Source organism: Drosophila kikkawai, chromosome 3L (assembly GCF_030179895.1).
Source record: "Drosophila kikkawai strain 14028-0561.14 chromosome 3L, DkikHiC1v2, whole genome shotgun sequence".
In the NCBI taxonomy this organism is placed as follows: Eukaryota; Metazoa; Arthropoda; class Insecta; order Diptera; family Drosophilidae; genus Drosophila; species Drosophila kikkawai.
The window spans coordinates 6,230,222-6,242,602 of NC_091730.1; the positions used below are offsets into that span (position 1 = coordinate 6,230,222).

Sequence of the window (12,381 nt, forward strand, 5' to 3'; positions counted from 1 at the left end):
GCTGAACTTACCTCCCGATAGTATCGAAGCCGTGTCAGTAGGACAGCCCCCATTGGAGGCAGTGCGTCGATGGCCGCCGCTCACTCCTCCTCCAGCTGAGCCACTGCCTCCTCCTCCTCCTCCGATGAGGGCGCTGCGCAGATTCTTGTGGTTGAAGAAACGCCTGCGCGTCGGCGGTGTGGCAAAGGCCGGTGGTGCGGCACTCAGTTCACTGTAGACACCATGGATGTTGTGGCTCAAACTGCTGCTGCGACTGTGTCCAATAGCGCTGTTGGCCATGAACTGCTTGGCGGCAGCTCCTCCAACTCCTCCTCCTCCGTTGTGATGTTGGTGGTGCACATCGACGGTTACGGTTTGTGTGGTGCCAATGCCATTCGCAGAGGCCGCAGCCCGGGGCAGTTTGCCATTGCTCGCATAGCGGTGGTGGTAATCCGGCGACTCGGACTCCTGCCGATGCTGCTGCAAAAAATTTGTGAATAGAGTTGGAAACTTATCAATGATGAAAGTCTAAAGCACTTGGAAAAATAACCCTAATCTCACGGGTGCTGTTTTGAATATCTAAAGATATTTTTAGGTTTTCTAATATATTTTTTTCTCTGTGTAAAAATTAAGCACACTTCGTTGGTGCTGGACAGGCCTCTAAGGAAAGAGCCGTTGCATATTCATTGGTCACATATGTGTGGGCCATCCTAATATGAAAGCGTTCAAATGGGAACAGATTTAAGAGGAAACCAGGTGGAGCAGCTAAGCATTAAAGGTATCTCTTTGAAATGGTTCCAGCCTAATCCAAAGTCCCTCGGGTTCGGGCATAATTATCATGTCAAGTTCAGGCTGCCTAGGTGGGTTTCTAGTGTAACACTAAGAGAAATAGTTACTTGCTAAGTCAGAGGATTTTAAGGAAACTTTAAATTGTTTTTTAAAGCAATTTAAAAACAAAAATTATAAAAAAAACCTTTAAAAGGATACATAAATTCTACTTCTATGTCATCTTTATTTTAAAGAAAAATTTTTAGCACATTCTAGTTTAAATATTTTTCCCTAAGTGAAGTCTCCGCCTAAGAGGCTCAGGGCTTGTCCAGTCTCTGGACAGTTGTCCTCCAATCTGGCGGGCCTCAACCCGAAACCAATCTCATTCACATGCTCCACGACCAGGTCTTAGTCATCGCCTAGTCCTCGCCTCCTTTTGGAACAGAAGGGGATTCGTCTTAATGAACTGCAAATCATTTTCTGTCTGCGTTGGCTTTGCGCCTTCTCTGGCTTTCCTTCAATATTTTTGTTTGCTTTTTGTTTTTGGGTAGGCCGGGAGACTGGACGTGGCACAGAAAAAAGCTCCAAAACGTGATTTCCAGGCCGCAGAACCTGAGAACCAGTTTATGTTCTGTGCTGTGTGGGATAATAAGGCGAAATTGGTTGGCTCCGCCAGACGCAGACGGAGACCATTAATTGACAGGAGGTAGGAGGTGTGTGTGTGGAGGCAGGCAGGTGGCTGGGGAGGATCTTTGGACTTTGGATCCCGGCCCAAAAGTTATGGAGGGACTGTTATGAAATTAATTGAAACCCCAGGATTCGAAGGATCGAACTTTTTTTGTAGATCATCGATTAGAGGGTTCCTAAAAGAGTTGTTGAAATTATGGTTAGGACTTGGAGCTATTCAATTTGGACCACTTTGATGATTGTGATTTGGCTGGAGCAACTCTCTGACAAGTTGGACCGCCTGCGGATGTCTGGTCTGTTCTGGTTGTCTTCCTCCAGCGGATGTGTCTGGGTTCTGTAGTCACGACCACGATTCGCCCACTTCCGCTGGAGGATGGAAGTTGGGGCTGAGCCAGTCTGCCCACAGAAGACGGTGTCAACTTACTAACTACTTCCACTAGACTTTTTCTATTTCAAAGAGACTGATGAAGTTGTCTAGGTTAAAATTTATTTAATTTATCAAAAAAATATTTTATGAATTTAAGGTTTTTAGGAATGGTTATCTTTGGTCTTTTAAAAATAAAATAATATTATTTGAAGCCTTTTCCTCTTAGTTTATCTTATCGACAGGCTTCAATCTTGACTCTGACTGCTACCGGGATCAGCTGGGGAATTCCATGGAGCTGATCTCCTATCCATCGATTTGCGGATCAATGGATCCGTGGGCAGAGTTCCGCCTCTATCGCGTCGTAATTAAGCTGCGGTTCGCTTTGGTCCGTTTCGATGCGCTTCAAGCCGTTGCCCAGCCCAACCCAATCCAAGCCAAGATCAAGACGCCCCCCGAACCCAACCCCTTCTTCCATCAAATGCCTCCGTAGAAAGGCTTTCTTTTAAACTAGTTCGTCGTGGGGTCTCGGGTCTCGGATCTTGGATCTCTCGAATCTCTTATCGCTTCCCGCGGCGGCGTTTTAATTGGCCCCATCACTTTGATTAAGTTGTAGCCGGCACACGAGCTGTGCTTCGGAAAATAATTAACAAATTATGCCTGCCATACATGGGGGCCCGTGGAAAATTTGAAAATTGAAAAAAAATCACATCTCTGGCATTGGTGATTTTCACTTTTCTCGCTCGGCAATTTGTCCAACAGAGAAAGAGGGAGAAAAGAGGAGTTGCCTTGGCTACTGCCATAAAATTTGCACCGCTGGATGGCTGGCAGATACTGAGCTGCTGCAAACAGGATGCCATTAAATAGTGTAATTTGTTAAGGAACACACAGGTCATTGTCCATTACACGTTATGTGATCATGATGTTTAAATAAATGAGCAGGGGCATCCGAGGCATTTCTGTGATTTTTATGCTTTGTTTATTACTAAATGAGCAAATAAACACTATTGGATGGGTTTCTTTTATTGCTTATGCTTATGGGAAAATGTTGTTTAAGAGCTCTTAAAACTCTCTAGAAGCTCTGGTAATTTATAATCTTATAATCAATTCACGATAATGCCAAAAAATTACAAATTATAATCGTGAGAACACACCAAAAATGTTTAGAAAAAACAAATCATGCTGGAAACTCATGGAACTGTCAACTCCGAACTCTGGCCGCTCCTCCGGCAGCAAACAAATGAGCAGAACGAGCCAATTGACCAACTGACTTACTACTAGAGCTAACAGAAACTATAGTATATCGAGCGGAAAACCGGACTGGATTGGATTGGCATAGCCCAGGGAGCTCAAGGGGAGTCGGAGGAGACTTTGCGTCGCATTGAGGCGCAGGTGTAATAATGCCAGCTGCCACGGAGCCGGGCCAGAAAAAGCGCAAAAATCCAGTAATTGTAATATGACAAACCCGCATTAATTTGCCTGCAAAAAAAGCTGAGACTGAAACGAAACCGAAACTGAGAAAATCAGACTCACACAGAGAAAATTCTAAAGGTGATTTTTTAAAAGAAAATTGATAAAAGTCTTGGATTTTAGGGTATTCCCTTTTAAGGAATTTCTTTGGTTGACCTTTAGAAATATTTAAAAAGAGTTACTTATCAGATATAATAAGTATTTTTTTTTATTAAATATTATTTTCCCTGAATTTACTCCCCAAAAAATCTGGTTTCAGTGTATTACTGTGGAGGCATTTAATGACCGAGTCCACCGAGCCGGCAACAAGATTAATGGTTCATTCAAGAATTCGATTTCGGCCACAACAACAACAACAAAAGCAGGTTCATATCAAAAGCAGGCATTTTTTTCTCCTTTAAATTATGAAAAATAAAATATACATCTCATGGTTAGCCGCGGGGCGTTTGCAAGAACAACAACTGCGTCACAGAACTTGGCGGTCCCAGACATTGTGACACCAGCAACATGCAACAGCAGCAGCAGCAGCAGCAGCAGCGACAGCAATTGCAGCTCCCAGCCCAGGCCAAGACTCGTTTTTGGCCATTTCCACCGAGGGTGTGGACCCAGAGCCAACCGCCAACCGGCTGGTTAAATCAAATGATATTTCAACAAGCGTTGCTTGTGTTGAAAAATAATTGTTTAAATGTCATAAAATAAACAACACTAACCCAGCGGAGGGTCAGTGGAGGAGGAGGAGGAGCAAGAGGCGGAGGAGACCCCCAGAAATCGCATTGGAAACGCGCCAAAGTAAACCGAGTTAATGGATTATCTTAAAGAGTTAGATTCCATTACAGATTAATTAAATGCCTGAGATTATTAAGATCGCACTGGGGTGTGGCTTAAATTAAAGCCAACTAAAGAGCAGGTAATTAAATAATAATATTTAATTATGGTAATAAACTGAAATAGAAAGTGGTTACAAGTTCTCAGTAATTCATATTTTTTCATCACGGTACTTGTAACGCCCTCGAAACCTTGAAAAAACATTGCAAAACTTTACAAACTCGACGTTATTCATCCATAACAAATGTCTATGATCACGAATTGCATATGAATGAGTATGTTTGAGTATCATTTAGTTGAGAATCATTAGCAAATTGCATGCAAAAAGCCTTTTGTGCGATTTTAAACGCGCTGGCATTTGAGAATTGCCTGTAAAAATCGCCCACTTTGGAGTTGGTGGCGGCGTCTAATGGAAGTCGTCGTGCTTGCTGGATATACTTTTAGTATAAATCGGGACCTAATGCTTGAGCAGCACTTTGGCCAACATTTACGATTGCCAAATCTCGAAGCTGGTATTATTAAAACATATTTCTTGTATTGTAATCTTTGGCAGAATGGATTTTTCTTGTTGTATTAAAATCAACATTTTTTGCCCAGTGTGTGTGTGGAGTGTGAAGAGTGCACTGAAATCCGAGCCAAGACAAACAGCTCTCAAGACTTTGTTTAATTAAGATTTTGCATTAGGCTGTACTGTGTGTGCTATACTGATGTCAGAGCAATTTGAATACCAAATTTTATGGGGATTTCTTGGGGAGTCATTAAAATGGGCCTGCTATTCAATTGCAGTCAAGTGAAAGCTTTCCAATGGCCACTTGGTAAGTGGAAAAGCTTGCCGAACGGACAATAAACAAGAGCCGTACATTAATCAGTTGAATAAACAAATCAAACTGGGAAACTGCATGGCAAATAAAAGCCAAAAGAGATAAAGTTGTTGTCAGACGATCGCGGACATTTCGACAATTGCAGCCGAATTGAGTGAGAAATTAAAGACCGCGACTCTACATGACCATAATTAATTGACAAGCTGGGAATTCGTATAGCCACTCCGGTCATATAAATCAATTGCATGCTGAGCAGCCAGCCTACCTTAATTCTTCGAACACGGCGGTGAGAAAAATTAATGCATTTACTTAACGATCGATAAATCGAAGCCAGAAAAATAAAATAAAACCCCACTCGACGACACACCGAATTGCGCAAAAATATTATGACCATCGTCGTGTGGCATATATCAAAGGCCTCCGCCAGATAATCCAAGTCAGCCAGCAAGATCGACCGAACACAAGACCTGAGAAATTGTTTCTCAACATGCAAATGCCGTGCGATTTATTTGAGGAAGCGGCTCGCATGCCAAAACTAAGACCCAGACCGAAAAAACCCCCCCGATTAGAGGTAGATAAACGGGCAAGATATAGGAGACAGCCACAGCCACCTGACTTGGTGAAATGGGTGAGAAAATATACGAGTACGAGTACGAGTACAAGTATACTCGCATTCATATGCCAGCTTGCTAAAAATGCAAATGCAAAATTAAGTTGTTATTTGCCTGGCTCATTTATTTATGGCATTTCGAAAGTTGACAATCCTTTCGCTATCTGTCATCTGACCCAACGGACAGCTAAAGCTCCTGACTTCTACTTTGGGTTTGCAAATTGATTTTCCCATCTCAGCTTTCACGAGAATAATGGTGCACTTCCCACAGTGAAAACTCATAGCCAGGGGAAGCTGACTTTCCACCAGAGTCTATAAAAATTATAACTATGTGAAGTGCTTAGAGTCAAAGTTGTGAGAAGTTCACACAAAACTGAGTTTCAGTTAGTGCGTTAATCAATAAGCGGGGTTTTAAGGAGTGCACTAAGAAAAAATAGTACTTAAAAAAGGGGTAAGAGATGGTTTTTTATATAAAAATTATTAACTATTTCTTAAAAAGAAGATAAAGTAGGTTTTACTAGCTCAAGATAAGTTAAGTTACTTGAAATACCTAACTAATTACCTAACTAATATATATATATAACTCTTTTATCTTTTTCTCAGTGTATAATTCAACAATTTCCGTTCAAGGGGAAACGCACACCTCACTTAATTAATTTAGAGTTCGGCTTAGAGTGGCATCTGCGGGATTGATTGGAGCATAAAGGTGCTCGAACTCATCCCAACCCGCCATCGTGGGGCGTCTTCAATATCGCCGGCGAGTTATTGATTTCTGGGAAAGTGAAATGCACTTTGGAGCGGTTCAGTTCGGTCCGGTTCAGTGGGGCTGGGACGCCACTCGAACCAGAACAAGTTGGGCATAAAATGCCTTGCATGCGCACTTTTTTGTGGCAGCTTTCTAATGCCTCGGCCAGTACCTGGTATCCACGGCTCCATACCAGGTCGGTCATTTGTGACCCTGCGAGTGTGAAACGTGCTCGGCATGCCGAATGGTTATGGCAAGGGAAACAGTAATGGCACTGGCAAATGCAGAGGGAAATGCAATGCCTTCTCGCATCCATCTATCCATCCTCCAGTGGGCTAAGTACTCCACTTGAGCCGGCTTAGTTGAGCGTAAATAATCTTGAGGTGCCGGCTGCCGCCATTGACTTGTGGGTCAGGTGGAAAGAAGCATTCGGCACGCTCATGCTTAGTAAAAACAAACTGAGTAGGGAGAATGTGGCCGTAATGATAAGAGAAGGTGCTAGAGGGTTAATGAATTTATGGCCGCATTAAAGTCATAAGTTTTGCGGCAAAAAATAGCCTTAACCGAGGGTCTAACTTGGGGAATTATGCCTGGTAATAAGGGTAGAATAGCTTAGTGTTTTTGGAAGTTTCAGCTTTCTTTTAGTTGATCTTAGTTTATTATTTATAAAATATAAATAATATTTTTACAACACAGGAAACATAAACAGTATATAATTTACGGCTAAGCTTGTCTTTTATAAGTATTTTATTTAAAATATTTTATTGTCTTGTGATATTTCCCTGTCATGTTTCTCAGCCCTTTTTAAATAAGTGCTTTAATTACGCAACAAATCATCAACAGCCCTGAGTTTATTTCCCAATTTAATTAGCAGCATTTTAAATCAACAAACCGCCGACACTTTTACACCTTTTGCCAGACAAATCCGGAAACGGTCGCATGGCCCTTTTGCTTTTTTGTTTACTTTTTTGGCCCAGGCTAAGAAAGTGAAAACTTTCATGATCAATCCAAATTATAAAGGCCAAGCTAAAAAGCGTTGATTGCAGTTCGTGCCTTGCACTTTGGTAAACAATTATAATATTTAGAGTGTAAGTATTTCAGATTTGTAAAGTGTTTACTATGTTTATGGTGTTAATTTAAGGGTTTTGTGAGGAATTTTAAGTAGCTTCTGTAAGCTGAAAATAAACTTAAATAAACTTTTAGTATGAAGTAGCATTTATATATGCTTTCAATATTTAATTATACCTTGAAAGTGTTATGTGCATATTTTTTGTGTAAAATATATTTATAAAATATCTTAAAATTTCAAAACCGGTTACCTCATCTCAACTCTTCTTTAGCTCCGGTGTAAAGCTAAAGTTTGGACTTAATATTGTCTGCATATTATGCAAATCTCATCTCCCATTTCTCCATCGCTTCATCTGCTTTCAGCCAAAAGTGTCTGCATGTTTTATCACTTTTTTGGCACAGCCCCTTTGGCCAAATTAATTTCAGTCAAAAAAGCTGGAGTCGAAGCCCTGCCCTTGGGTTCCGCTTTGAGTTGGGTTGGACTACACCTCTGTAGGTGTGTTTTATCCGCTTGGCCTTTCTTCGCCCGACTTAATGATTAATTTGGCTACATGTATGTTTTATATTTCGCATTTATTGTGCCGGTCAGACAGACTTCTCTTGTACGCCACAATGTAGCTCATATTTCTGCTGACAGGCCAACCAAGATGATGTCCAGGTCTTGTCTTTCTTTATTCTCCCTTTTGGGGGAAGACGTCCGATCGAAAGCCACTTTCTTTCCATTTATCATTGGCTTTTGTGGCTTTTGTTTTAATCGCTAATTGCTCGCCATGGCAGGCCTTAATTTACTTGTTGGCAAATTGAAATTTGGGCCAATAAAGATAAGCCGTGTAATTTGTATTATACTTCTCCGATCTCCAGCTGGATGTGGGCAGTTCGCTTATATGGGTTTTTAGTTTATTTTGATTTTAATTTCGAAGCCGAACTGAGGTAATTTGATGTGGGTGTGTTTATGATATGGCTATGGATTTTTATCAGAATTGCTTTATAAATTATTATTTGCCATTAATTTAAAGTGGCATATGGCGAGTAGGTATTTACCTTTACTCCAGTTTTAATAACCAACTTGCGAAATGACTTGCGTTTTTGGATTATCAAGCTTGTAGTTGAATATTAAATTAATGGGATTTTCATAATTTATGTATCGATTTTTTTTAGAGGCAGTAAAAACATATGATTTATAATTTATGATGAAGATTTTAATGACTGATAAGTGGCTTAAGAAAATAAATTGAAAATTTAAACTCTTTATTAAGAATATATTTTTATAAAGTGTAAATAAAATAGTATAAACATAGAATAGTCTCTGCAAGTGTGTCAGACTTTAAGTTCACTATTTAAATACCTTTTCCCTTGTTTCCTAGATTTATTCCGACCCCCAGCTGACCCCTTCCTTGCCCCCATTTAGTGCCAGGCACATAAATGTCAAAGAGCCGGCTAATGAACATATTTTGCGGCATTTATTGAACAATTCCAACAATTTACGTTTATTAGCGGCCCACAACTAACTCGAGAAAAGCTGTTAAGCCTTTGACTCATTTGCATTTCGCATGCAAATGTGGTCAGCAGACATTTAAGTATACAGGTAAGTGATTTTTTTCCAGTAGCAGCCAATTAGCGACTTATACCGAGGTGGCCTTTGCATGGCGGCCCCCTGGGCGATTTCCCGACTGCAGTTCTAGGCATTCTCCTTCGTGACAGCTTTAATTACAGTCCAATTTTGATTCGAGAAACCATGAAAATTGAGAGAATTGATAAATTGTCGGCCATTAATAAGAGGGCTCTTTTCCGTTGCAACGACCAGCAGGTGGCGCTTTCCAGGGTGTTTGACAGCGAGCGGTTTTTGTCGCCCCCAAGTCGCGCCCAAAAGTTCAATGGCGCGCACGCGCGTTTGTGGCTTTGTTGCAATAATCAGTCGCTTGTTCGACATCGGATTATGATGGCTAATGATATGTTGGCTATGGCTATTTTCAATGTGCATTTAAGCCTGATTGCAGTTATTGTTGAGTCCGTAATTAAGCGAATGATTGTTAAAAGAGCGAAAGTCAAAATGGAGTCTCTAAATGGGGGGTAATTAATAATATGATTCTAATTAAGGGGTTTATATTGAAAATAAATTAAGTGAATTGATTTTTTTTAGATGAATTTGGTGAGGTTTGGTTTCTATATAGAGAAATAAATAAACCTATAAACCTTAGAAAGGCAAGCTTTAATTATAAAATGCAAAATCTAAAGTTAATAAAACTTTTACAACCCTTGAAAGAGGTTTATGCGATTCAATAATTAAGCAAACAAAAATATAAATAAATTTCAGACGAGTTCAATAAATAGAATAAATAAAAAGAACTTTAAAACTGGCTTACAATTTTATTTATAGAGATATTTTTAAAGAGACGGAAGTATATAGTAATATATACCACACCACAAATAAAAATAATGTGCTTCTGGTTGAATTTTCTTGAATTATTTAAAAGGTAACAAGTACTTTTAATTGCTTATTCATTATGAATTAATGGAGGTTTCTTATTCATTTAAAACCAAAACTGAGTCAGTAAAGATAGTGCTTATCTCAGTGCTATTGATATTGATCGAGAATACAGAGGTTTTGCATGCGATTTCCTGGGTCACACCTTTAAACCAACTCGAACCCATGAATATTCGCATACTCGCCGCTAAATCATGGCCATGTCACCGCGATCAGTAATGAATAATTGCACAGCGGGGCAGGGAAAACGACAATACAGAAACCCCGAGGTGTCTCACAATCGGAATCATTTCAAGATACGAGATGCGAACTGCGAGCTGCGAACTGCCACAATTCAGGCAGGTGTCGCACTATAGCTGGCCGGCTAAATACATAAATCTCTTGCGAAATCGAGGCAGCAACAAGCAGAGCTAATGATACACGGCAAGCAGCCATCCAATCGAATACCAATTACAATGTTTGACATTCCGCAAAGTAAAAGATACAGTAACCAAGGTGCGCTCCATTTGATTGATTGCCTTTGCCTAGGCTGGCGGTTTTTATTTTTTTGGCTTTTGCTAATCATTAATACGTGATGCTATCGAAATTGTGGATAATTAACGCCATATTTGTTGCCAGCAATGGACAATTAGACGAGAGGCACAGACCAAAAGGAAAAATAAATTGCATGTGAGATAAAATCGCGCTTTGCGTTTTTCCTTCGGCGGCTAATGGCTTGGAAAACGCGCTCGAATCGCTTGCGGGTCGCGCGAGTCGAGATTTGGCTTTATTTGGCGCTTTTAATGCAAACTATTTCGCATTTGAATCACAGGCATTTTCCAAGTTGATTTGTCGCCTGTGCATGTCAATCACAAGCATTGAGCTGGCTGGACTTGAGGGTATAAATGTGGTCAAGAATATAGGTTTTAAAATTACTTAATTAAGGAATTAATGTAAATTTTAAGACTTTTTAAAGGTAAAAAGATTAAATTAATAAAATAAAATATCTCTAGACAATAGTGACATTTAAATTAAACATAAAATAAAGCCCTTTATAAAATTATTAATATTTAAAGCCTTTAGAAAATATAGTTTTTATGAATTTTGAATCCTTCTTTTTATATTTATTTTGTTTAAATTCCTTAATAAACATTATTCCTATTATATTGACCACATTTGTGTCTCTTTTCGGCCTGCTTGTAACATGATTTCCAAACGATAATTAGACACAGACCACGGGGCCAGCCGCCACTTAATCTAATGACAGTTCTCGTGCTCTAACACACCCCACTCCCTCTTCTGGCTAAACGACTTCTGGTCTGGCTTAGATAGATAGTTATGTAAAGTGCTCGTTGGCTACCAGCTATGGCTAACTGACACACTTCCGACACACACCGCCATATCCATATATATATAAATTGATCGCGGAGAAATGGAAAATCAAGGCAACTCCGCCACTTTTGTGGCTGCTCCAATTGTCGCTGGCCAAAACACAGAGGCAGCCACTCATGCACCAAGCCATAAAGTCAATTCACTTCAATTGCCGGCCATTGAGCCAGTTTTTCCGGCGCATCTGGACTCATCTCAAAATCAAATCAAATCGAATCGAATCGCAACGAGTCGTCATATTAATCAGGCGCGATTGTAAAAGGAAACTTTCTTTCTTTGGCATTTCTTTGGTGGCATTTTCAAAGGCTTTGACTTGATGGCACTTAGGTGTCGAACATTTTATGATTTTACGATTGATGGCGATATGGCGATATGGTGTTATATGGCCTTGTCTGTCGGGGTTCTTCTCAGTTGGTCTTCGTTGATTAAATCAGGCAAATTGTTCAGGAAACAAATGTGAGCTTTGTTTACTTGGTATTATCTGGGAAAGTCTCTTAAAATTGTATGTTTGTTATGGAAATTGAATATTAACATGGTGTGGAATTTACCAAAAGCACTTCATTTAAGCATTTTAATTAAATATTTATGTGTTTAAAGGATTGATTAATTTTATAAAAATTAATATCTTTATTTAAATATTTTCTTTTGCCAAAAGAAAAACCTTTCTCTACTAGATATTTCTTTTAGCAATTTTTAAACTTTCCCAACTAATTCCAATCAATTTTTCAGTCTCCAAAATATGACAATAATTAGAAATCAATTTACACGTCGGATTTGAGATCTCTCCCGACTTCACCAGGGGGAGCATTGTTCGCCTAGCCCGTCCTTTTTGACTGTCGGATCAGAGTCCGCGGCCGAAAATTTACATTCATGTCCATGTCATGTGTCCGAGCGACTTGGCACGTTTATGTTTTGCTTATGCGCGGGTATTAAAGTCTTAAGTGAAATCCCATGTCACGTGTCAGAGATCGGACTGAAAATACAGGCCCCAAAAACCAAGCGGCAAGTTTGCAACCGAAAACTGAAAACAGAACCAGACCCAGACTGGAATCAATTGAGAATCGCTATGAAATAAATACTTCAGAAAATGCGAATGTTCATAAATATGAGGAAAAGAGGTAAACAAAAAGAGAACACTGAGAAAAGAAGGCTTTGGAAATATATAAAATGTATTTATCTTAAGGAAACAGC

General features: G+C 39.8%; 1 protein-coding gene across 4 annotated transcripts in view; it reads right to left on the reverse strand.

Annotated features, from left to right (window-relative positions):
* Window positions 1-12,381, reverse strand: part of rols (rolling pebbles) — a 48,626-nt gene that overhangs the window by 4,759 nt on the left and 31,486 nt on the right. For 3 of the 4 annotated variants that reach the window (XM_070285230.1, XM_070285229.1, XM_017165774.2), the window contains exon 5: window positions 12-459. In XM_070285230.1, the coding sequence (XP_070141331.1) occupies window positions 12-459 (448 nt within the window). The remainder of the gene's footprint in view (window positions 1-11; window positions 460-12,381) is intronic. The other variant, XM_070285231.1, reaches the window with a different exon arrangement.